We start from the raw sequence: 27,970 nt of genomic DNA, 5'->3' as shown, positions 1-27,970 counted from the left end.
CCAGGGCCAGAAAGTGGGAGAGGGCGGGGTGGCAGGCATGGGGAGTGGGGAGGCAACAGGGGTTTGTTCTTGTTTGTTTGTTTTGTTTTTTGGAGGGGAAACTGGGAATTGAGAAATTCGCATGTAAATAAAGAAAATATCTAAAATAAAAATAAATAAATAAAATTAACTTACATAGAATGTAGTACTACTACATATCATAAAATGAAAAAAAAAAAAAAGAAAGCAGGTAAAATATTTACGAAAATGTTGCAAAATAAAAATTATGTTTAGAATTCCAAAAGCCAAAGTAAAAAGTACCTGTAAGTCCAGGGAATCCAGTGATGGCTTCTGGTCTCTGTCAATGCTTGCACACATATGGATGCACACATATGGATGCACATACCTGTGCTCGCACACACACACACACACACACACACACACACACACACACACAAGTAGAAATAAATCCTTTGAAACCCAACTGTGTGAGAAACACGCCAGAAAACCAATCGTAAGTCAAAAAAAGAGTATTTCTAGAGAAAATGACTGATGTTTATCTGTTTCTATGCTTACAGGGTGTCAAAGGGGTTTCCTGTGTACATTGTAGCTTAAATACCACACCGTATTTGTTAAAGGTGAAATGTTCTATTTTAACATCGTCTTCTTCCTTCCATACCAGCATGCGAGTCCTCACACTGCAAAAGCCCTTCAGTGGTGATGTGCTGTTTCTAGGGATGTGGGATGCTGAGAATTATTACCTACAGAGCAGAGTAACACTCAAAATTCATTCAACAAATTCCATATAGTTTCAGTGGAGAGTACAGGCACCTGAAGACACGACACGTGAGGAAGGCAATAGAGGCCTGGCTAAACAGTTCTGAATATTCTCTCTTCTAGTCTCAGAATAATGTAGCAGTACAGGATAGGAGAACAAAACACTTCTGCTCATCACCCACACACAACCGGCCAGGAGCGGTATTTTCCTGCTGTGGTGGTAACTTACACAGGTGCAGAACTGCCCTCTTGTGACCAAGATGCAAACTGCAAAGAGTTTCATCCGCAAAAATATGTTAGTTCCCACACTAAAATTAATAAATACAATCTAACACAAAGTTTTAGTAAAAGTTCAAAAGTAAGAGACGAAAGTGTATTTCTTCTCTGTCTCTGTCTCTACTATAGGCTTCTCTGTCTCTACTATAGACATCCCACTCTCATAAAAGGTGTAGTTTAAAAATAACAGAATAGGGCTGGTGAGATGGCTCAGTGGGTAAGAGCACCAAATGCTCTTCCGAAGGTCCTCAGTTCAAATTCCAGCAACCCCATGGTGGTTCACAACCACCCATATGACTCCTTCTTCTGGTGTGTCTGAAGACAGCTACAGTGTACTTACTTATAATAATAAATAAATCTTTGGCGAGCAGAGGTCCTAAAAGTCAATTCCCAACAATCAGAAGGAGGCTCGCAACTATCTGTACAGCTACGGTGTGTACTCATATTCATAAAATAAATAAACAAATCTTTAAAAAAAATAATAGAATAACTTTTACAATGAAATGATGAAATAATGAAATGATATTTGGAGACGCCAACAGCAACTCCCTAAAGCTACAAGACCTGTAGCATGCATGCTGTGAACACAGGTAATTCTCACAGACCCTATGATGGGCCGACTTTTATGTGGATAATGCTCAGGTGACTCTTTTGTACCATCTCATCGGTGGTAGGTAACATGGTGGATATTGTAACGTATTACTGTAAGGACTACACAGGTCGAAGAAGAAGCTCCTGAGTGCTCAGCCTAGGTCCTCTGCAAAGAGCAGCAAAAGTTGTGAAATGCTCTCGTGTGTATCTCCAGCCCCAGTGTGAGGGTTGGTTTGCTTGCCATTGCCAGTTTTACTTGTCCGTGATCATCAGTTTAGCTTTCTTTCTCTGGTTCACCATAAACGAATTATTGCAGCTAATTAAAGAACCACGGGCTGAGCCCACCAGGCATTTCTAACGCACCCAGGTCAATACAGGTCTCTCCTCAGAAAACAAAACAAAACAAAAACAAAAACACACCAACAAACAGGAAGCTAGGAAGTTATTATGACTCTGTCCTCAAAAAGAAATATAATTCTGAACAAACAAACAAACAAAAAGCTCATCTAGCTGGTATTGTGTACAGAACCTGGAGATTGTTCAATTCTGCACTAACCTCACAACCCCATCTCACTTCCAGGAGGAGCACAACTTTGATGTAACCATAAGCATATTTTAAAACAGAGTCTCCATCTTCACTTTGAAGATTTCTCAAATGTCAGCAATTCTTGAGTTCAGATGGGAGAACATCATGTCCTCCATAATCTACACATGTCAATACACATTACCCAGAAACCAAGATAGGTTTAGAATTCAAGTAAGATTCCTCTCATTTTCCATAGGCCAGACTCAATAGGACAGAATGAGTCTCATTTCTGTTAGCATACAATGTAGACTAGCTAATTTTCTCATGCAGTATGAAACCATTCTTAAAAGCATAGTTGGGAATAATTGTAAGTAAGTTCAACAATTCCTTGTATATTCAAAAAATTAACTGCTATCCATAGTCAATGCTCTATGAAATGTTTCTTTTCTGGACATTTCCAGTAATTTATTTCTGTGTGTATGTGAATGATTGCACAGTGCTGTGGAGCATGTGTGTGCAGGTGGATGCATATAGGGGCCATAAGTCCACATCAGATGTCTTCCTTAATTACTCTCTGCCTTTTTTGGGTGTCTTATGGAAGCTTGAACTCACCAATTTGACTATGCCAAGTGAGTTTCCAGGCTCTATCTGTCTCTGCCTCCTGGGGACAGGGATTACAGATAGAGGTAGTAATAGATGAAAGGCTCTGAATAGATACCATCAAATGTCCCATCCTCTGAAGCAATTTAAGAGTTGTAATGGCTCCATGACACAGTTATTGCCAACCATGCACAAAGGCCTTGTTCCCAACCACAGCAGGATGGAAAGGTGTCTAACTAGACATTAGACAGGCCATGCCAAAATCATTTTAAAGAGTACTTCTAGGATGTACTTAGATACATCATTGCACAAACACGGCCTGGAGTTTTGTTGAAGACAGCAAATGCTGGCACCAACCCTCCAGTTCGATATAGAATAATATATAGATCTGCAAGGCTAATCCTGGGTTCTATTTGAAGGCTGATTGGGATTGCAAACTGTAAATGAAAACAAGTGTTTCCCTTCGCCCCAGTGGATTCCCCTGTAAGCTAATACCGGGGCAGCCCAGCCATCTGTGCAGATAGGAATGTCAACCACAATTCTATCACTGTTTTAAGGTGAATTACAGAAATGGGGATTTGGCACCCTAATAACGCCCTCTTACCTGCTGGACACTGTTTGAGCATTTTTTCGGGCTTTCCAAGACAGAGGACTGAGGTTCTGGAGTGGAAAGAAGCAGACAGTTAATACCTTAAAGAGCAAAATTGCCCATCTTCTCAGCTAAAAGCTAAAAGTCCTACTAGATCTAAATCCTTCACGGTGTATAGCAAGAATAACCAGTCTTCTTCTCTAGTTCGATTAGCACAACGTGAGAACGTGACTGTTTTCATAAACATGTGATGACACTTGTATAGTTGGCTATTTTATACATAGGATGGGCTCTGTGCTCTGTTCTGTATGTCAGTCTTAATGACTTTTCTCAATTGTTCTTTATTCCCCTCCCCCAGAAGTCCCTGCTTATAAGTTTTCAACTGTATTATTCACTTAGTGAAAGATCATACATAATAGGATCACCTCAGTCTGGACGTACAGGATTTTTAAAGGCTTTAAATACCAACCAATTCAGTTCTGATTTTGGTAAGGGATGACAAATACTGCCACCAAGAGGCGGGAGTAAGAATGGATTCTGAAGGGATTTTTCTGCCTTCGGTCTTCCTAGCCATTTATTGGAAATACATTAGGAAAAAAAAGTCTAGAGATTCAGTTGTTGCAGTTGTTGTTGTTGTTGCTGCTGCTGCTGCTGCTGTTTAAGCTGGAGGGAAGTATCTTCTAAGTGAAGCTAATGTGAAAATTTAGGAATATAAACATAAAGTCTCACATCCATCCTCTGCCTGTTAGCGATGTGCAGCCCATTCAGTGGTAAGATGAATGAATGAGTTTAAGTCTTGGCTATTTGGGACAGCTGTGTATCGTAGACATTGAGAATAACATAGAGCAGTCACTGTCCGTTAGTGTCATCACTGATGCATGCAATGGTGTTACAGAAAAAATTGTACAGAGTTTGAAGAGCATGATGCATTAGAAGCTGCCTTTAAAGTTTTCTTTGTACCCAGATGAGCATCACGGCCTCCATCTAGGCTCTCCGGCCCTGTGTCATCTGCCTGTGAGTCTCACCTCTGTAAACACCCCACACCATTGCCACTAGCTCACTATGCTCCAACCCACATGGCCATCTTCTAAGATGAAACATACACTCTTCTACCCTTCCATGGCGCCTCAAAGGCCACAGCGGCTGCTGTCTCCAGTTTCCTGATACCTGCGGTGTCACCCTTCCTTGATGGCTTGGACCCTTCTCTGAGAATTTTGCTCAGACCTCCCTGTATGTTCTGTTATAATTGTGTCCTCCTACCACCCCAGGACTTCTGATCCCTAGCCCTTTTGTGTTGCATAGGCTAGATCCTCACACCCAACATTTCACATTTCACAGTTCACCATTTTGCTACTTATCGATTACTCCATCTTATCTTTTGGAAACAAGAAGTTTCCCCCCAAAGACTTATGTTTTCAATGCTTTGATTTCAAGTTGGTGATGTTATTGAGAGGTTGGGAGAACTTTAGAAGATGAGGCAGAGTGGGTCACTTTGAGCATCCCTTAAAGGGAATAATGAGACCCTATACCTCACCGTTCTCTGCTTCCCAGGGGTTAAAAGTGCTCTGATTCACTATGGACCACTCCACCGCCTACCCACAATGCACTGCCTCACCACAGATCCAAGATCGTGGAACCAAGTCACCAAAAGTAGAAACCTTTGAGATCATGAAGCAAAATAACTTTTCATCCTTTAATTTGATTTTTATCAGGTGCTTTCGATAATAATGAAAACCAAGTAATACACTCTGCCACAACATTCACCCCATGGGAGCAGGTCCTTTGGTCAGATGTTTCCTCCTGTTGTGACGGAGAACAGTACTTGCCAACAGTACGTGTTTAAAATAGTCCAGAGTGAATATGAGAATGAAAAAAAAAAAAATGAAGCCTTGTATCAAGAAAAAGGAGAGCAGTAACCTTATAAAGTGTCCTTAGGAGGTAGCATAGAGCAGCCTGCTATCCAGGTTTTTCCTGTCCTTCATTTACAATTGTAAAAACAAACCCCAGAAGATAGCACAAACCAGCACATCCGTCCTGTGAGCAGGGGTAGGGGCTAGAATATAAGTAGGTGCCTTTAAAATGGAACCATGATCCCAGACAGCGTTATTTCAGCAGGCTAATCAAAAGCGGGTATTCTCCTTGTGCTGAACTTAACACCAGGGTCATCTCCATTTAAACAGAGATCTTTTGCTTGAACACTAACCAACACTTAATAAAGCAAACCCCAAATATACTTCCATCTTCTGCACTTCCACTCAGAGACCCACAAACAAGTCCTGGCTTAGAAGACATGAAAACAGGGGTCTTTTCTTCTGGCTACTTAAATAGTACAGTAAAATCGCCTACTCACCCTCCAGGATTTTTCTTTGCTTGTTTCCACATCAGAGATATACACAAGGATCCCTAGCTTCTCTCTCTTTCCCTCTCTGTGTTTTTCCTCTGTTTCTCTGTTTCCCTCTCTCTCCCTTCTCTTACCCCCCTCTCCCTCCCTCCCTCCTTTCTTCTCTCCCTACAGTTTTAAACCTCAGAAACTGTCAGGCTCAGGTCTTCAGTGCCACCAAGGGAGCTCACCTGAACAATATGATCAGGAAACTCTGTATTAGCACGATTATCAGTGGGATTCTGTGAACCTCTACACTCAGATCCTCAGCTCCCCTCCATCTTACTCAGCAGTTGCCTAGATCAGGTTCAAATTCCGCCCCCCACACCCCCATCGCCATCGCCATCCTTTTTATTGATCCCTTTTGTCAAACTGTATTAAAACATCAAAGAAAAATTCACATCTCAAAACCCTCTGCAAAATCATAAGTTAGGATGCAGGAATCCAAGGGGGTCTGGTGCGAAGTACAAACGAATTAACTCCACTGAGAAGTAAAGTGAAAATAAGTCAGAACAGCCAAGAGAACAACATGGTATAAACATGGGAAAGAAGGAAAATGCTACAACAGAAGAGAGAGAAAAATGGAAGGAAAAAGAGGGAAACAGTCACAAATAACAAAGGTGCCATTCAGTAGGGAGGAAATGATACCATGCTAAAAGCAAATAGTAGGCTTGTGAGTGACCCTCACTCAAGACCCCCTCACTGGGCAGGTGGATTGGAGAAAATGACTCAGTTCAAGCTTCTATGTAGCTTCCTCAGAACACAACTGTTCCTTATATAAAGTGGTTAGACCCGTTTTCCACCTTTCCCTCAACCTAAGAACCAAAGACACTTTTCATAATCGCTTTCAACCAGCTCTGAGACTAGAGGGTTCTCCCTCAAATACCAGAATTTTTAAAAAGTCAACCCAATGAGGACACTGTGAGGGGACACTCAAAACCGCCACCACCAGTCCAAAAATACAAAATATCCCTCCTAAAAATGAAATCGATATTCTTAAGAAGTTTTACATTCTAAGTAATAGGGGCAGAGTTAGAATTCCCTGAATGACATCTTCCTTACTGACATACATCAGCTCAGTTCAAATCTAGTTAATTTAAGAGACAGATGATTTACTGGGTAGAGTTTAAGCTGTGTGCATTATGATTAGAGTCTCATACATGGTAGCTGCTTTTAATTCTGATATAGTGTGTCAACAGAAGATATCTATTCTCGGAACCCAGGACTCCATCTCCACACCAACGCACCACGCACATGAGTTCACACAAGCACGCATGCATATGCCCCCCCCCACACACACACACATAAATACTCAGAAACACAATCCATCCTTCTATCTCTAGATTGTGTGTCAGGGAGACTGAGAACAGCCATCTCATTCTTGGTACTCCTGCGTTAGCTGAACAGTATAAAAGAATTTGTACAAAACAGAAATGGGTCAGCAATACCATATTGCCATACATCACACAAAATTTGTCTGGAAATTTTTGTTTTTATTTATGTGTGCATGCATCTATCTGGTCTTGTAAATGGCACTGTGTGTCAGTGTCCATGGAAAACAGAGAAAGGTATTGTACACCCTGGACCTGGAGAGGACAGGTACTCATGGGCTGTTGAATACTAAACTTGGGAAGAAGAACAGCAAGCATTCACTCTTCACCACTTGGCCATTTCCCCAGATCTTCAAATTCCTCCTTCTTGGGGAGCCATAAGAGACATATGTTCTGTATACTGGGGCTAGAGAATGTTTGCTTCCCTAAGCAACTGTTGCTTTCAAGGTCATGGCAATTGAGGATGTCCCACAATTGCTCATGCTTCCCTTTCCAACTTTGAAATTAAGGAATACATTTGCGAATACCTTACAATATTGCAGATTCTTCTTAGGCACACTGCAGCAAGCTAATCTAACTCCGATTCATTTTATTACTTCATCCTAATTTTCTTTTCATTTGATCCATCTCCCTTTGGGATCCTTTCCTGCACCTTAGGTATTCAGAAGCTGCTAAAATGTTTTCTTAAAGATACAATTCATTCAGCCAGAAAATAAATATCGTTTGGAGGATCTACACAGAATGAGTTTCTACTAGAATTCTCACCCTATACATGAAGAAACACAGAGAATCAAACACACACACACACACACACACACACACACACACAGACTTGCATATACATACAGATAGACAAACATGAACACACATTTGCATGAATGGACACACACAATCTCACATACACGAACAGACAGACAGCATGTATGTACACACACACACACACACACACACATACACAAACACACACAGACATTTTTCGTTTTGTTTTTATATTGCCCCAGCATTTTCTGTGCCTGTACTGCTCCTTAATCAGTCCCGTACTTGGTGTCTTGGCCACTCTCATTGTCATGGACAGTGAAAGACTTGGGTGAAGTGTGAATGTTCAAGTCCATCCTTAAAAGTGTTCATTTCTCTTCTGTCCACTGTGAAGACAAACTTTCAATCTAATTAATTCTATGATTATGTATAAATCAATTTAATAACAAACTATGCATTTTATATTACATTTTTATTAATTTTTCTTTAGTTACCACATACAATAGTGGGCTTCATTAAGATAATATATAGTTTTATTCTCCTGTCCAACCTTACCATCGCTCCTGAAGGAGATTCTCCTCAGGAGTTTCCTGTCTGCACTCTTGCATGCATATATGCACACATACACATACATGCACGCACGCACGCACACACACACACACACACACACACATTCTACATGAGAAAAAATTTGCTTTCCCTTCCCCATTAACCAGTATTGTCCCCCATCAACAGTACCTTTTCTTTCAATAAACATTTCTCCATCTTCGTTCATGTCCCCCATATATGTGTACATTTATCATATACGTTAAATGTAGATTTCATGTATGAGTGAAAATAAGTAATGCTTGTCTCAAGTCTAGTGTCTGCCTCCCATGATCACTGCTTCTGTCCATTCACTACAAAGCACCTCATTTCATCCTTCATTATGTAAATAAATAAAATATCATCCTAAATATAATTTTCTCTATTTAACTCAACTACTGGGGCTCATCTAGTCTAGCTGCTCAACGTGGCTATTGTGAATGTCACAGCACTGGATGTGGATAGACACTTATGCATGTGCTATGCTGACTTTGATCCGTTTTGATACACACTAGGGATAGTATAGCTAGATCACATGGAAGTTCTGTTTGGAGAGATTTAAGTAGTCTAGCCAGGACTGTCCATAGTCACAGGGCTTTTATTCATTCACACAACAGTGTGTAATGTTTCCATTTTCACTACAGCTTCACTCCTATTTATTAATTTTTCTTTTCTTTTTATTTTTTTAAGTGCAAGAAATGTCTTTATTTATTCTTTTGAAATAATAATAATAAAAAAAAATTAGACCAGAAGCTTAAAGACCTGAACCTTAGAGCCTAACCAAAGTTATTCGATCATTAATAGGAGGAGAGGAGAGGACCTCAGCCCTGTGAAGGTTCTGTGCCCCAGTGTAGGGGAATGCCAGGCCAATAAGTGGGAGAGGGTGGGGTGGCAGGCATGGGGAGAGGGGAGGCAACAGGGGTTTGTTCTTGTTGTTTTTGTTTGTTCGTTTGTTTGTTTTTTGGAGGGGAAACTGGGAAAGGAGAAATTTACATGTAAATAAAGAAAATATCTAAAAAAAAAAAAGAAAAGAAAAAAGAGAAAGATGGACACCCACTCTAAGCCCAGACTAATTGTCCAGCTCTGAGCATGGGGTAACATTCAGGTTCAAGATTACTTGTCTCTAGCTCACCTGTCTTACCATCTGCTTGCTTACTCAAATTTTCAAATTTGCCAAACATGAGCCTCCCACTTCATTAGAACTATGAATGACCTTTAAGTCCTCATCATGCTTCTCATTGTGAGTCTAAGGCTAGGTAGGGTTCACATGGTGCCATACAATTTGATATATGAGGATGTCAAAGCTCAAAGACAGATATAAACCAGAGAATTAAGACCCTGGAGCTAAACAACTCCCATTTCTGTCCTTCTTGGGCATTGGCTGGCTCTATGAACTAAGTCCTTAGCAATGAAGGCAATTATAATAAAATAAGAGAAGCTACTTCATTGAGGTGTTGAAGAAAAAAATAAATTCTCATTCGTAAGGCACCACCAAGACCATACCTATCACATAATGAAACTGACTAGTTATTGCTACGTCTCATTCTGCTTATTGCTATCGCCCGAGCTGCAAACTGAATAACTTTGGTTAGGCTCTAAGGTTCAGGTCTTTAAGCTTAATTTTTATTTTCATGAATTTTGCCATTCTGATTGAGAAGAAACAATAATAGTGTAGTTTCATGTGTATCTCTGTAACTCTCCTGGCGTGAGGGCTGATTCTTCAGACCTTGCCTGCCTCTCATAACCACACTTCTCTGCCCACCTCCTGCTATTTGCCATGCCTCTCTCCTGGTTCCAGTTACATCGGAAGTCCCGCCTCTACAGAGACCAAAGAAGCTGCTGATTGGGCCCGCATGCTGATGAACTTGGGGGAGGGGTTTTGCCTCACCTATTCTACCTGTTGGCTTGTAACAAAGAATTCATTAAATGCAAGATGGTGGGTGACCATACCTCTTGAATGCTGTCTAATTTTTAAGGTGCCTTCCATGTGGGTAAGATTAATTATGGCTAGCCAATTTTCTCCTAACTCCATATTTCCAGAAAACCCTTCCCTATGGTTACAGCTGGACGGTAACATATCTCCCTATAGCTGAAGATTTTTTCATCTATAAATCCTATTTTAAAGGTTGTTCAATTCATTTGCCATCAAGTGGATGGATGGTTTGTTTTATTTCAATTTTGTTTAAATTTCTTCTTGATTTCTTCAAATATGACCATTCAGGATTATATTACTTCATCTTTATGTACTAGTGTTCAAATTTTCTGTTGCAGAGGATTTCCAGTTTAATATAATAATTTGATAGCACAATAAATTGTTACAACTATGTTTACTTGTTAAGTCTTGGGCTTTGAATACTAAGACATGATAGACTATAGATAACATGTCGCAAGATAATGAAAATAATTTGGATTATTCAGCTGTCAAACTTTTTAGATGTCTATTAAGACAATCTAATTTATGATATAATTTATCTCTTTCCTGGAGTTTGTCTAGATCATCACACTATTGATGGTGCTGGGGTGTTAAATAAAACATTATTTTTTAAATTGATTTAAATTTTATTGCATTATGATGAGAAAAGATACATAATTTCAGTTTATCTAAATGTTAACATTTAAAAACATTTTAAGTAAACAGAATTACATCACATTCTTCTTTCCCTTTTGTACCCCATCTCCTCCCAGAGACCCCTCCCTTCAATACCTTTTATTATTTTGTCAAATTCTTTAAAATTTATAAAATATTGCAACAATAAAAATGAGTAGTATAAAAGTTGTTTGATATAAAATAATCAATTAAACAATCTTATGTAAATGCTTGTCTACAGCAATATTGAAAATACATGTTTTTCTCAATATAAATTTTAAATAACTCCAAACATATTAGCTGTATATTTTAAAATAATACATCACTACTAGTTTTGTTAATGAACATAAATAGATAAAGTCTTTTTGTTTGCTTGTTTCTTTTGTTTTTAGTAGAGTTTAAAATCTAGGCTCTTACTGTAGTACAAGCCCAAAATAAGAACAATTTTTAGACATTGGAGTTCATTGTAATAAGGCCCCTTATTACAATGCCCCTCACATCACCAATGCCCCTCACATCACCAAAGGATTTTACCTCCCTGGTAACTAAGCTAAGAGTTGACAGTTCTGCTGTGCCTTTCCTGCTCTGGTCAAAGCTATTTGACTAGAGTGACTTTCTCCATTCTCAGCCTACAGAGAACAGGTTACATTCATTTAAGAAATGGTGTGTGTATCAAGATGGTCTATCCAAAATGGTGTGTGTATTAAGATGGTCTATCCATGAAGTCATTCACCAACTGTTTCATGAACAATGGCTCTGCTTGGAGGGTGGTGCAGACATTAGGTGAGGGTAAAAATCTGGTTCATTGGCTGTGATGATTTTGAAAAGCATTCATCTCAGAGAAAGAGTAACTTATAAAGTCCTCTTATTTAAAACTGATACAATAGTCACAAACATCAAGCAAAGCATTCAGTCCCACTCTTTGTTGTTCTCTTACAAGCCACCTCCCAAGTTAATTGTCTATGTTTCTTTTGGCTGTATATATAATTCTGAAATATGTAAGCTGTTCTAAAAACCATAGTATAGTGTAAAAATATCAAATAAACAATCCTACAAATAGCAAGACTGAGATAGGAGAAACATGATTTCAAGACCATAATGTTGTACACAGCAAGACACTGTCAGGTACAAACAAGCAGAAAGTGTATATGGATTGTACAATATTGGACCTATTTCTCCAATTACCAAATTAGAGAGACCACCAGATGATAACCAACAAATTTTCAATTCCTCATACTTTTGAATTTGAATCAATTAGGATAAGTTGGTAATATTAATTTTCATATTAAGAGATATTAAGACAAAGTAATTGTTACTTCCTGTTATTTTTGTTGTTAAAGTTGGAATTATGTTTGTGTGGGTTTGTTGAAGGGTTACTGTCTTGCTTCTTCTAGGGTGTAGTTTTACTCCTTATGTTGGTGTTTTCCTTCTATTATCCTTTGTAGGGCTTGCTTTTCCAGTGGGATGGTGTGTTCAGTACTTGCTATGGTGGGAGACTTGGGTTCTGATGATGCCAAGTAATCTTGGTTTCTGTTGCTTATGTTCTTATGTTTGCCTCCTGCCATCTGGTTATCTCTAGTGCTACCTGCCCTGGCTAAATCAGACTGGGGTCTGTCCTTCCTATGATTCTTGTTATGTCAGAACTCCTCAGAGTCAAGCTGTCTCTATGATCCTGTGATTCTGGAGTCCTGTGATCCTGGGCTAATTAGAGTGCCTGGGAGTACAGCTTCCTCTGGGAATTATAAGACTCACTGCAGAATTTGCACCCAAGGTCTGCTCAGGGCACCAGCCTAGACAGACTGGATGGAACTAGTGCCACTGATCTAGTGGAGTTCCTCTTTTCCTGAGTCCCACTGGTCCCAGTTACTCTAGGTGTTGGGACAGATGTTGTATCCTCCTCAACTCTGATCCTTAAGATCCTGGGCATGTCAGAGCTTCTGGGAGTGGAGCTTCCTCTGGGTGTTGTGGGACTGGCTGCAGAGTTTGCCAAACATTATTATTTTACCTGGCTCTGTTTGAAACTTTAGTGATCCTTTTATGAAATTCAGTGTATCAAAGTTTAGAATTTGTAATTGTTCCCTTTACTCATATGTAGTCACTTTGAAAACTGTGACTTATTCTGCCTTCACTTCTATTTCCTCTGACCTAAGAAGAGCTACACATATTTAGAGATAGATTTCCACCCTTTTAACTTCCAGCTTCTTCATGTATTTTGCCAGTGTTCCTGTCAACAACAACAACAACAACAACAAAACAATAACAGCAAAACAGTCAGAGGTTTGTTTTAATTCAACCCACATCCTGTCTTTTAACTAGAGAACTAAGTCCATTTATGTTTATTGTCTAGAAGGGTTTGGTGCTTCTCAGAATTATGTTGTGTGTTTCACTGGTTTATTCAAATATGTTTGTTCTTTCCTTTCATGCTTCCTCACACTAGAGGTTTGGATAAATATGATTCTTTCTCACTTCCCCTTTGTTCATCTGTCTGTATTTTACCATTTATTATTTCCTGTGCTCTTATGACTGAGACCATTTTCTTCATCAGCTCCATGCTGTATTGCTTTGTGTTGGATTAGTAATCATGAATTGCATTAATTTTTATGTATCTTACAAGGTTTCTTTATATTCATTGATTTTTAAAGGATAGCTCCGTGGGATATAATAATCTTGATTGGTTGGCAGTTATTTGCTTTCACAGCTTGAACTAAATAATTGAATTCAATTCTTTCCTGGCCTTTGGTTATTCTTTTTTTATTGGTTATTTTATTTATTTACACCTCAAATGTTATCCCCTTCCCAGTTTCCCCTCCACAAAACCTATCCCTTCCCCACTCCCTACTGTCTGTATGTAGGTGCTTTCATACCTGCCCACCCATTCCCATCTCATCAAGGGGCTCCCCTCCCATTGATGCCATGTAATGTCATCCTCTGCAACATATCCACCTGGAGCCATGGGTCCCCATATATACTCCTTGGTTGGTGGTTTAGTCTCTGGGAGCTTTGGGGGGGGGGTCTAGTTGGTTGGTATTGTTGTTCTTCCTATGGAATTGCAAAACCTTTCAGCTTTGGTTATTCTAATGCATATTTCTTTGAGATTTAGACATTTTGTCTTATAGCTTGTAATAGCATTACTTTGTTCTCTGATCATAGTATTTACCAACTAGTATGTTGTTGAGAGGTTCTCTGTTCAGCCATGTCTACTTGGGGCTCTAACTTCTTATTGTGCCTAGATGTCCATTTCTTTCCATAGATCTGGGGATTTTCCCCTGTAATGTCGCTGAGTGTATTTTCCATGTCTGGTACTTTTGATCTCATCTCTTTGTTCTACTTCATAACTTTTTAAATTTGTGTCTTTAACAGGGACATGAATGAAAAGGGAATGAAAAGTGAAAATGAAGAGAAACATGAGAAAGGTCCCAGAGTTCCTGAAAGTCACTATAGTTTCTAGTCCCCTTTATTCTTTGTTGACATTGAAATGTTACATTTTCTTGACTTTGTCTTGTGGCCCCTTTTTTCTTCTGACTGACCTAGTGATGCATTCCACTGTGATCTTCATTTATCAACATCTTCATTGCCTACATTTGTTTTGTCTAGTTGGGTTTTTTGTTTGTTTGTTGTTTTAGTTTCAATGTCCTTATTGAATGTCTCAGTCACATTCTTAGTATTTTTGTCTACATTACAAATATCCTTGCCCAACCTCTAGATTGGTTTCTCATCATGTTCATATGCTCATTTTTATCTTATTTAATTTTGTTGAGTTTTATGCCTTTTAAGTTTGTTGATTTTTATAAGGAGACCTTTGATTTTTTTTGTTTAGAATTTCAGCCATTTTGCATCTTTAGACACAGTAACCAAGGAGTTATATATATTCTGGAAATATATTGCCTTGACTTTTCTTAATGCTTCTTGGGTTTATGTGCTAGAATTTATAGTTCAGCTAACTTCACTTATAAAACTTCCCATCAACAGCTTTTCCTCCAGGGCTTACACATCAGTGCCATTCAGATATGAAAGAGCAAACTTCTTTAATAGATACAACACCAAACCAAAGAGGATCTTTAAATACATTTTAAAATGATGAAATCTAACCACTGTAACACTGTAACAAAGTTAGCCAAAAGAAAAATATTCAAATAAGCTCTACAGGAAAAGATAAAGGGTATAAAAAGTGGAAATGAAGAACGACATGAGAAAGGCCAAACATGAGTCGATTTGCTTCCTGACGATGCTTCCGTCTACCAATAGTACTTGGCCATACCATGCCCTCACTTCTTTCCCAACAAGAATTAATGCTTCTGTGATGCCTCCTGCACTCTTCACAAGATCACTTTATAGACTGTGAGTCTCTCCCTCTCAGACAATAACAATAGCACAAGGGGGAGGAAAGAAGCCAAAGGACTAAAGGGAACCTGCGCTTTCACTATTGAGGAGGCTGCGCTTTCACTATTGAGGAGGCTGCGCTTTCACTATTGAGGAGGCGTAACAGTCTTCCTCTTGGCCCCAGATGCAATTTATATAAAAAATGTCAATGCTTTGGTAAATGGATGAAAGTTGGAAGAAGCTGGTTTACAAAAGTGATTATGGTACAATTAAAGCACATGAAAAAAATGTGAAGAGCCAGAAGCACAAACCTGACTTGGCTGCACATAGGAATGAACAGTCATTTTTCAGATGTAGAAGAAAAAAGGACACTCCCTCAGTTAAAAAAGTTAATGGAAAAATTTTAAAAAATAAATAAGAGTTGGGTCTGCAGGATTGTTTTCTCTAAAAAAAAAAAAACTTTAAAATTGCCACATGTTGCAATTTAAAGTATTATGTCACTACACAATAGTACGTAACTACCAGCTGGGCATATGTAAATAGTTGACAACTAATGATAATCATGCTATTAAAACTCACAAGTGATACAAGGCATTCATCTATAGGGTTTTCTGTGATACTGGCTACTCATTCTTACATTTGACTGACAGGAAGAGGGGAGGTGGTATGGGTCCTCAAAAATGAGAATGCCCCCTTGTCTTTTTCCATGTGAATGCAACACAGTAGGAATGGAAAAGCAACATTAAAATGCTTTTGAAAAAAAAAAAAACAATGCTCAGTGTTTGGGGTAGAAAACAGATGGATCAGGAAAACACAGGTTGGTGGTTTAAACTACTTTCTACTTACCCTTATCGTCTTCTTCATGAATGCACATTTTAAAAGGAAAAAAAAATCATCATATTAAAATCACTTGCCCAGGCATTTTGCAAGTCTTGTTAATCTACAGAGGCGCCAAGCAAATCATCAGCTCCTGATTCGGCCCCATTGGTTTCCTTGTCAAACTAAAATTCAGGGGACCACTTTCAATTCGTTCTCAGCCATGTGTTCCTCCAGAAACCCAAAGATGGATAATGCTTCTAAGGTATTGCCAAATATTACAGAAAAATGTTAGTAACGCAGCCAGAAAAGTTGAAAAACCTATAGTAGGGACATTGAAATATTATGCCAAATATTGATGCAAATGAAGGAATGAAGAGAAACCATTGATTTCTCTCTCTCTCAAGAAAACTGCTTAAAACAATTCCACCTATACCTATGAATTTCATCCAATGGCATTTTTAGCATAAAGACAATCATGCATACTACAGGATATAAAAAAAAAATCTTTACTTTGAGTTCTTCCCTTTTTGAAACTAAAAATATCTACATTCACATGTTGGATTTTTCAGGTATGTCTTATCAAAACTCTCTTATTTCTCTGAAGAATTTAATGTGTGGAATCTTCCTGGACTCTTGATCAACCACTATCTCTAAGAGTTGTAGTAAACAGAGTCTTTTGTGAAACAATATCTTTATATTCTCTCACACATTTACGCTTTTATTTTATTTCTTGGATTATATGCCAACTAGTGAATAGCAAGCAAGTAGTTTCTCTAAAACACAGAGCATTTAAAAAAGGATATGTGATGTTCTGTGTAGTCTCCATTTGGTACACTGTTATAAAGAATAAATGGTAAAATACATTTACCAAGAAACAGGTGAAAACAAGAGATGGGAACTCTGTATAGAAATGTAGATAGAAGCCTGGAAAACCATTAACAGAGTTATTATTAGTTTTAAAGGAAATTCATGAGGAAGATAGAAAATAACTTTAATGATGATTATAACAATGAGACCAACCATTTCCATTGGCTCTGACACTATTCTTCACTCTAAGGCTTTAGAGGAGCATATGCATTACTCAAAATCATATCTCACAGTGGATGCTGTTCTCATTAACATTCCATAGGTGAGGAAATGTATACAGCAGTTTGATAACTTGCCTCACGTCACAAAGTTGATGTAGTACAGAGTCTTATATTTTTCCCTTTCACAACAAGCCAAAATTAAGCTTCTATGGTCACCTCTTTCTTGCTAAGATGTGGTCAAGACCTCAGCTCTGAAACCTACAGTATCACTTGCAAAGATCTGCAGTAAGGAGAGCTGTGAGAAACAATGATGTTCTATTTAGTCTTCACTTATACATCAGGAGATAGTACTTACTCCTGCTCAGTTCAGCAAGCGATCCTGGACTCTCCCAAGTAACCATCATTCTAGTGAATTTTTCCAATTAACACTGATTCAAGCCTCAAATAATCTTCCTAGCCAATAGCACAAAATAGTTTAAGATGACCAAAGGGAGCTAAAGTATTTTTTTTTCAGAAAAAGTAGATTACATTGGAATATTGCACAATTATTTTAAAGTAAAATTTAAGAAAATATACATTCTTATTTTCCTTCCCCAGTTATCTCTATAGGTAAAGAAGAGAAGTTTTTGAAGTACAAAGAAAACCTTAAGCAATGACATTCAGAGACAATGGAGAAAAATGTCCCTTTTAGGTTCTCTTAGGCAAAACAGAATGAAACTGTTGGTAGGTAGGGTCTGTAGACAAAGGTTCTCAAACTTTAGTAAATGTAGACATTCCTAGAGAACCCCAGTGTGGGTGATACTCTTCTATATTCTAACCCTAGCAGCTTTGGGCAAGTGTCTCAGGTTTTCCATTGGTTTTAACAGGTTGGCAGCAGGAGATATGCTAAAACAGTACCTGCAAGAGACTACAGACTCACTACCCAGCAAGTGTTCAACTCCACATTACATCACATAATCTTGAGAAGCTGGCTGTCCCACATCCTACCTGTGTCAACGTCCTTAGGACTGGGCTCTTCGTCAGGAAGTTTGGATGGTGGCCACATGGATGGTTCTCTCCTGGGAAACTGCCCTTCGCTGTAATCCATCGAATGTGTGGGTTGACTAACTGCAGCCCAGGTGTAAAGTTGATCTTGCTATATTTAAAAGGGTATTTAAATGGAAATGTTATCAATTCAGTCATAAAAAATAAACAGGTGATATATTAGAGAATATTAAAAAAGAGATATGTAGAGATATCTAAAACATCAAAATATCATCTTACTATAGTAAAAACCTAGGTCTGTCTACTTGCAGGAAGAGATATTTCATTGAACTATTAGATGAGAGACTCCAGATGCTGAATTACATGTCTTGAAAATACATCTCTAACTCATCAGAATGTGAGTTCTCTTTAACTTTGTTGATTTGTGTTTGGCTGAGTTTGGTTTTAATTTTTCAGACAGAATTTCTATCACTATTTACCAGACTGGCAGTGAGCTCCTGGACTCAAGCCATCCTTCTTCTTAGTCTCTCCATCACTTGAAACTACCAATATGTATCGCCACATTGAGAAGATGCCCCATTAAGAACTGTGTATACACTTGCTGGAAAGTAAAAGGATAGTATATACTTGGATATCACGAGGAAAATAATAGTGGCTTAATTTGGGTACCAGACGAGAACAGGAAGGAAGGACATGGAAAAGTAAATGAACCTGGTTAAGAGTAACATTATATTTGACTCTTAAAACAAAGGAAGGCTTTGACAGGTGTGGACATATACTGCGGGCAAAATGAGAAGGCTCCTGTGTGTACCTTATGCCAGGAGACAAACTGGACAGTGTCCATGGAGGCTTATAAACATCTCAAAACTAATCATCAGGACTCCAGGTCAATGCCAGTCCCTTTAAGATACATGTACCTATACATTCATTCACTAGATTTTGTTTGTGTGTGTGTACCTTTTACATTGCTGTGGTATACTCACTTCCCTAGCATATTCTGGTCAGCATGGACTAAAGCAATGCAGAAGACACACAGTAGAAATGAATGCAGACTATGAGGAAAATATATCACAACCACCAGGATGAGATTATAAAGTAAATGAGTTCCTCGTGGGCAGATGACTCTAGAATTTATATATTAGGTTAAGAATCCATAAATCAGTCCAGTATCAAAATATGCCTTGTACTATGCATGGTGCTGTACACCTTTAATTCCAGCATTTGGGAGGCAGAGGAAAGAGCAACTCTATTAAAATTCAAGGCTAGACTAGTCTACTTAGTTCCCAAACAGTCAGAGTGACATGGTAGAAGGAGAAAGCAGACTCCAACAAGTTACTCTCTGACCACAACACTTAAGCCAAGACATGCAGGTGACCCTAACACCCACCCCCCCACATACACTCACACACACACACACACACACATACATACATATACTACATCACAAAGTAAGAAAATATTTAAAGCATTATTTTTTTAAAATTAAAACTCAATAAACCAAAACCTATGGAATAAGAGTAAAAGCTATAATGAGTGCTCATTATAGCAAAGAATGCCTATATCTAAAATTTTAAAAGATCTCCAATGGCCTGGAGAGAGCTGGTCTCTCAGGAGTGCTGTCACACCTAAGCCCACAGATGAGACCACCACATTTGGTCCAAGAACTGTTCAAAGAGGGACCTGCCAGAAGCACACAGGGCACAGGAACCACTGAGCAGCCAGAAACAGGATCCTTCTAGTCAACATCTGCAACCAAGAACTAAGGTTGTCCCACGGTCCTCCATACCCAAATCCCTCCCAGAAAGAGCTGGTCTCCCAGGAGTGCTGCCACTTCTAAGCTCACAGGTGAGACCAACACTTTCATTGGCCAATAACTGGCCAAAGAGGGGCCCTCCATGAGCACATAGGGCACAGGAACCGTGGAGGGGCCAGGGAAAGGAGCCCTCCTGTCTCCATCTGCATCGTCGAGCTAACCCTGCAACACCAACTAAAACCAGAGTAAGAGGCAAGCACACAAACCTAGACAACATAAACCAAGTCTACCTGACATCATCAGAAACCAGTTATCCCACCAGAGCAAATCCTGGATATCACAACACACTTGAAAAGCAAAATTCAGATTTAAAATCACATCTTGTGATGACTATACTGGACATTAAGAAGAATATAAATAACTCCCTTAAAGAAATACAGGAAAGCACAGGTAAACAGGTAGAAGTCCTTGAAGAGCAAACACAAAAATCTCTTAAATAATTACAGGAAAACACAACCAAACAGGTAAAGGAATTAAACAAAACCATCAGGATCTAATAATGGAAACAATAAAGAAATCACAAAGGGAGACAACTCTGGAAATAGAAAACCTAGAAAAGAGATCAGGAGTCATCGATGTAAGTATTACCAACAAAATACAAGAGATGAAAGAGAGAATCTCAGGGGCAGAAGATATCGTGGAAAACATTGACACAACAGTCAAAGAAAATTCAAAAAGCAAAAAGGTCCTTATCCAAAACATCCAGGAAATCCAGGACACAATGAGAAGACCAAACCTGATGATAATAGGTATAGAAAAGACCAAAGATTTCCAATTTAAAGGGCCAGTAAATATCTTAAACAAAATTGTAGAAGAAAAAAATCCCTAACCTAAAGAAAGAGATGCCCATTAACATAAAAGAAGCCTACCAAAGTCAAATAGATTGGACCAGAAAAGAAATTCTTACTGTAACATAATAATTAAAACACCAAATGCACAAAGCAAAGAAAGAATATTAAAAGCAATAAGGGGAAAAGTCAAGGAACATATAAATTTAAACCTATCAGAATAACACCAGACTTCTCACCAGAGGCTATGAAAGCTAGAAGATCCTAGGCAGATGATGTCATTCAGACTCTAAGAGAATAAAATGCCAGCCCATGTTACTATACCCAATAAAGCTCTCAATTACCATAAATGGAGAAACCAAGATATTCAATGAAAAAAAGTTTACACAATATCTTTCCACAAATTTAGCCCTATAAAGGATAATAGATGGAAAACTCCAACACAAGGAGGGAAACTGCACCCTAGAAAAAGCAAGAAAGTAATCTTATCTCAACAAACCCAAAAGAAGATAGCCACACAAACATAAGTTCACCTCTAACAATAAAAATGACAGAAAGCAACAATTACTTTTCCATAATCTCTCTTAACATCAATGGACTCAATTTCCCAATAAAAAGACATAGGCTAAAAGACAGGATACATAAACAGGAGCCAGCATTTTGCTGTATACAGGAAACACACCTCAGTGACAAGGATAGTTACTACCTAGAGGAAAAGACTGGAAAACAATTTTCCAAGCAAATGGTCCAAAGAAACAAAATAAAATAGCCAATATTGAATAAAGTCAACTTTCAACCAAAATTTATTAAAAAAAGATCAGGAAGAACACTGCATACTCATTAAAGGAAAAATTTACCAAGAAAAACTCTCAATTCTGATCATATATACTCCTAATGCGAGGGCACCTACATTCATAAAAGAAACTTTACCAAAACTCAAAGCACACATTGCAACTCACACAATAATAGTGGGAGACTTCAACACCCCACTCTCATCAATGTACAGATCTTGGAAACAGAAAGTAAACAAAGACACAGTGAAACTAACAGAAGTCATGAGTCCAATGGATTTAACAGATATCTATAGAATATTTCATCCTAAAACAAAAGAATTTACCTTCTTCTCAGTTCCTAATTGTTCCTTCTACAAAAATGACCATATAATTGGTCACAAAACAAGCCTCTACAAATACAAGAAGACTAACATAATCCCATGCATCCTATTAGATTACCACGGACTAAGGTTGTTCTTCAATAACAGCAAAAAACAACAGAAAACCCACATATACATGGAAGCTGAACAATGCTCTACTCAATGATAACTGAGTTAAGGAAGAAATAAAGAATGAAATTAAAGACTTTTTAGAATTTAATGAAAATGAAGCTAAAACATACACAAACTTAAGGAACACAATGAAAGCAGTGCTGAGAGGAAAACTCATAGCTCTGAGTGCCTCCAAAAACATACACTAGCACCTTGACAGTACATCTCAAAGCTCTAGAACAAAAAGAAGCAAATACACCCAAAAGAAGAAGACAGCAGGAAATAATCAATTTCAGGGCTGAAACCAAGTAGAAACAAAAAGAGCTATATTACAAATCAACAAAATCAGGAGCTGGTTCTTTGAGAAAATCAACAAGATAGATAAACCCCTATACAGACTAACCAGAGGGCACAGAGATAGCATACAAATCAACAAAATCAGAAATGAAAAGGGAGACATAACAACAGAAACTGGGGAAATCCAAAAAAAATCATCAGTTCCTACTACAAAAGCCTATACTCAACAAAAGTGGAAAATCTGGATCAACTGACAATTTTCTAGACAGATACCAGGTACCAAAGTTAAATCAGGATCAGATAAATGATCTAAACAGTGCCATAACCCCTAAAGAAATAGAAGCAGTCATTAATAGTCTCCCAACCAAAAAAAAAGCCCAGGACCAGATGGGTTTAGTGCAGAATTCTATCAGAACTTCAAAAAAGACCTAATACCAATTCTCTGCAAACTATTCCATGAAATAGATACAGAAGGAACACTATCCAATTTATTCTATGAAGCCACAATTATTCTGATACCTAAACCACAAAAAGACTCAACAAAGAAAGAGAACTTCATACCAATTTCCCTTATGAATATTGATGCCAAAATAGTCAATAAAATTTTCACAAACTGAATCTAAGAAAACATCAAAATGATCAGCCATCATGATCAAGTAGGCTTCATCCTAGGGATGCAGGGATGGTTCAATATATGGAAATCCATCTACATAATCCACTATATAAACAAAGTAAAAGAAAAAAAACCACAGGATCATTTCATTAGATCCTGAGAAAACATTTGACAAAATCCAACACCTCTTCACAATAAAAGTTTTGGAAAGATCAGGAATTCAAGACCCATACCTAAACTTGGTAAAACCATTATACAGCAAACCAGTAGCCACCATCAAACTAAATGAAGAGAAACTTGAGGCAATCCCACTAAAATCAGTGACTAGACAAGGCTGCCCATTCACTACCTACCAATTCAATACAGTACTCAAAGTCCTAGCCAGAGCAATTAGACAACAAAAGGGGATCAAAGTGATACAAATTGGAAAGGAAGAAGTCAAAATATCGCTATTTGCAGATGATAGTACACTTAAGGGACCCAAAAAAGTCCACCAGAGAACTCCTAAACCTGATAAACAACTTTAGCAAAGTGAATGGATATAAAATTAACTCAAACAAATCAGTGGCCTTCCTCTACTCAAAGGATAAACAGGCCAAGAAAGAAATTAGGGAAACGACACCCTTCACAATAATCACAAATAATATAAAATACCTTGGTGAGACTCTAACCAAGCAAGTGAAAGATCTGTATGACAAGAACTACAAGTTTCCTATGGAGCAGAGACTGAAGGAAGGAGAATCCAGAAACTGTTCCACATGGGAATACTTCCTATATTCAATTATCAAATCCAGACACTATTGTGAATGCCAGCAAGTACTGGCTGACAGAAGCCTGATATAGCTGTCTCCTGAGAGGCTCTGACAGTGCCTGACTAATACAGAAGTAGAGGCTCACAGCCATCCATTGAACTGAGTACAGGGTCTCCAAAGAAGGAGCTAGAGAAAGGACCCAAGGAGTTGAAGGGTTTGCAGCCCCTTAGGATGAACGACAATATGAACTAAATAGTAACCTCAGAGCTCCCAGGGGCTAAACCACCAACCAAAGAGTACACATGGTGTGACTCATGTTTCCAGAAGCATATGTATAGCAGAGGATGGCCTAGTCAGTCATCAATGGGAGGCAAGGCCCTTGGTCCGGTGAAGATTCTAAGCCCCAGTGTACAGGAATGCCAGGGCCAGGAAGCAGGAGAGGGTGGATTGGTGAGCAGGGGGAGGGGAGAGGGAACAGGTTTATTTTTTCCCCAGAGGGGAAACCAGGAAAGGAGATATCATATAACATATAAATAAAGAAAATATCTAAGAAAAAAAAAGAACTACAAGTCTCTGAAGAAAGAAATTGAAGATCTCAGAAGATGGAAAGATTTCCCATGCTCATGGATTGGCAGGATTAATACAGTAAAAATGGCCATATTGGTGAAAGTAACCTACAGATTCAATGCAATCCCCACCAAAATTCCCACTCAATTCTTCACAGAGTTAAACAGAGCAATTTGCAAATTCATCTGTAATAATAAAAATCTGAGGATAGCAAAAACTATTCCCAACAATAAAAAACCTTTGGGTGAAATCATCATCCCTGACTTCAAGCTGTACTACAGAGCCAATTGTGATAAAGTAAACTGCATGATATTGATACAGAGACAGATAGGTAGAACAATGGAATAGAACTGAAGATCCAGAAATGAACCTACACACCTATGGTCACTTGCTCTTTGACAAAAGAGCTAAAGCAATCCAGTGAAAAAAAGATGGCATTTTCAACAAATGGTGCTGGTTCAAGTGGTGGTCAACATGTAGAAGAATGTAAACCGACAACACCCAGAGTAAGCTCCACTCCCAGGCACTTTAACACACCCAGGATCATAGGATCAGAGCTGAGGAGGACACATCTGTACCAACAATGGGAGTAACTGGGAGCAGCAGGACCCAGGCATGCAGGAACTCCTCCAGACCAGTAGCACTGGTTCCTTCCAGTCTGACAGGAACAGGTGCCCTGAGGAGAATTTAGGAGCAAACTCAACAGTGAGTCCCATAATACCCAGAGGAGATTTCACTCCCAGGCACGCTAACACACCCAGAATCACAGGATCACAGAGATAGCTTGACTCTGAGGAGTGCTAACACAACCAGGATCACAGAAAGGACAGGCTCTAGTTAGATATAGCCAGTGCAGATAGCACTAGAGATAACCAGATGGCAGGAGGCAAGCATAAGAACATAAATAAACAAAACCAAAGTTAGTTGGCATCATCAGAACCCAATTCTCCCACCACAACAAGTCCTGGTCACACTATCACACCAGAAAAGCAAGACTCAGATCTAAAATTACTTCTCATGATGATGATAGAGGACTACAAAAAGGACATAAACAACTCCCATAAAGAAATACAGGAGAACACAGATAAACAGCTAGAAGCCCTTAAAGAGGAAACACAAAAATCCCTTAAAGAACTACAGGAAAACACAGTCAAAGAGGTGATGGAAATGAACAAAACCATGCAGGATCTAAAAATGGAAATAGAAATAATAAAGAAATCACAAAGGGAGACAATCCTGGAGTTAGAAAACCCAGGAAAGATATCAGGACTCATAGATGCAAGCATCACCAACAGAATATAAGAGATAGAAGAAAGAATCTTGGAGGCAGAAAATACCATAGAAATCATTGACACAACAGGCAAAGAAAATGCAAAAAGCATAAAGGTCCTAATCCAAAACACCCAGGAAATCCAGGACATAATGAAAAGACCAAACCTAAGGATAATAGGTATAGAAATAGAAGATTCCCAACTTAAAGGGTCAGAAAATATCTTCAACAAAATTATAGAAGAAAAATTCCCTAACCTAAAGAAAGTGATGCCCATGAACATAAAAGAAGCCTACAGAACTCAAAATAGACTGGACCAGAAAGAAATTCCTCCTATCACATAATAATCAAAATACCAAATGAACTAAACAAAGAAAAAAATGTTAAAGCAGTAAGGGAAAACGTTCAAGTAACATATAAAGGCAGGCCTATCAGAATTGTACCAGACTTCTCACCAGAGACTATGAAAGCTAGAAGATCCTGGGCAGATGTCATACAGACCCTAAGAGAACACAAATGCCAGGCCAGGATACTATGCCCAGCAAAACTCTCAATTACCATAGATGGAGAAACCAGGATAATTCATGACAAAACGAAATTTACACAATATCTTTCCACAAATCCAGCCCTACAAAGGATAATATATGGAAAACATCAACATAAGGAGCACAACTACACCCTAGAAGAAGCAAGAAAGTAATCTTTCAACAAATCCACACAAACCTAATTCCACCCCTTACAACAAAAATAACAGGATGTAACAATTGCTTTTCCTTTTATCTCTTAATATGAAAATTAATATTACCAACTTATTCTAATCGATTCAGATTTAAAAGTATGAGGAATTAAAAAATTGTTGGCTATCATCTGGTGGTCTCTCTAATTTGGTAATTGGAGAAATAGGTCCAATATTGTACAATCTATATACACTTTCTGCTTGTTTGTACCTGAGGTGTCTTGCTGTGTACCACATAATGGTCTTGAAACTATGCTTCTCCTATCTCAGCCTCTCTGTTGGTAGGATTGTTTATTTGAAGTTTTTGCACTATACTATGGTTTTCAGAACAGCTTACATATTTCAAAAACATTTGTACAGCCAAAAGAAACGTAGACAATTAATTTGGGAAGTGGCTCACAAAGAGTGAGACTGAGTGTTTTGCTTGACGTTTGTACCTATGGTATCAATTTTGAAGAAGAGGACTTTATAAATTACTCTTTCTCTGAGATGAATGCTTTTCAAAATCATCACAGCCAATGAATCAGATTCTTACCCTCACCTAATGTCTGTGCCACCCTCCAAGCAGAACTATTGTTCCTGGAAACAGTTGGTGAATAACTTCATGGATAGATCATCTTAATACCTATACCATTTCTTAAATGAATGTAACCTGTTCTCTGTGGGCTGAGAATGAAGACAATCACTCCAGTCAAATAGCTTTGACCATAGCAGGAAATCTGTATCCAAAAATCGTGCCTACAATTCACTCCTTGACACGGCAGAACTGTCAACTCTTAGCTTAGCTACTATGGAAGTAAAATCCTTTGGTGATGTGAGGGTCATTGAAGTACAGCCTTATTACAATGAACTCCAGTGTTTGAAAATTGTTCTTATTTTGGGTTTGTACCACAGTAACAGTCAAGATTTTAAGCTCTACTAAAACCAAACCAACCAAACAAACAAATAAAAAGACTTTATCTGTTTATATTCATTTAAAGAACAAATAGTGATATATTATTTTAAAATATCATATAGTTAATATGTTTGGAGTTATTTAAATTTATATTGAGAAAAATGTATGTATTTTCAATATCGCAATAGACAAGCATCTGCATAAGATTATTCAATTGATTGTTGTTTTATATCAAACAACTTTTATACTACTCATTTTTATTGTTACAATATTTTATAAATTTTAAAGAATATGATAAAATAAAAAAACAAAGGTATTGCAGGTATTGAAGGGCGGAGGTCTCTGGGAAGAGTTGGGGTACAAAAGGGAAAGAAGAATGTGATGTAATTCTACTTACTTAAAATATGTTTTTAAATGTTAACAAATTCAGATAAATTGAAATTATGTATCTTTTCTCATCATAATGTAGTAAAATTTAAATCAATAAAAATAATAAAAATGTATTTTCTGGAAAAAAAAGAAGAATGCAGATCAATCCATTCTTATCTCATTGTACAAAGCTCAAGTCCAAGTGGGTCAAGGACCTCCACATAAAACCAGATACACTGAAACTAATAGAAAAGAAAGTGGGGAAGAGCCTCGAGCACATGTGCACAGGGGAAATTTTTCTGAACAGAACACCAATGGCTTATGCTCTAAGATTAAGAATTGACAAATGGGACCTCATAAAATTGCAAAACTTCTGTAAGGCAAAGGACACTGTCAGTAGAACAAAATGGCAACCAACAGACTAGGAAAAGATCTTTACGAATCCTATATCCAATAGAGGGCTAATATCCAATATATA

The 27,970-nt window shown here is 38.1% G+C and overlaps 1 protein-coding gene across 1 annotated transcript in view; it reads right to left on the bottom strand.

Moving 5' to 3' along the window:
• Positions 1 to 27,970, bottom strand: part of Fmn2 (formin 2) — a 334,557-nt gene that overhangs the window by 234,815 nt on the left and 71,772 nt on the right. The window contains exons 3-4 of the mRNA XM_031379313.1: positions 18,132 to 18,279; positions 3,354 to 3,409 (exon numbers count right to left, since the gene is read on the bottom strand). Coding sequence (XP_031235173.1) covers positions 3,354 to 3,409; positions 18,132 to 18,279 — 204 coding nt within the window. The remainder of the gene's footprint in view (positions 1 to 3,353; positions 3,410 to 18,131; positions 18,280 to 27,970) is intronic.

Source organism: Mastomys coucha, unplaced genomic scaffold (assembly GCF_008632895.1).
Source record: "Mastomys coucha isolate ucsf_1 unplaced genomic scaffold, UCSF_Mcou_1 pScaffold1, whole genome shotgun sequence".
In the NCBI taxonomy this organism is placed as follows: Eukaryota; Metazoa; Chordata; class Mammalia; order Rodentia; family Muridae; genus Mastomys; species Mastomys coucha.
Note: the sequence above shows the minus strand (reverse complement) of the source record. Positions and strands in the feature narration are given on the sequence as shown.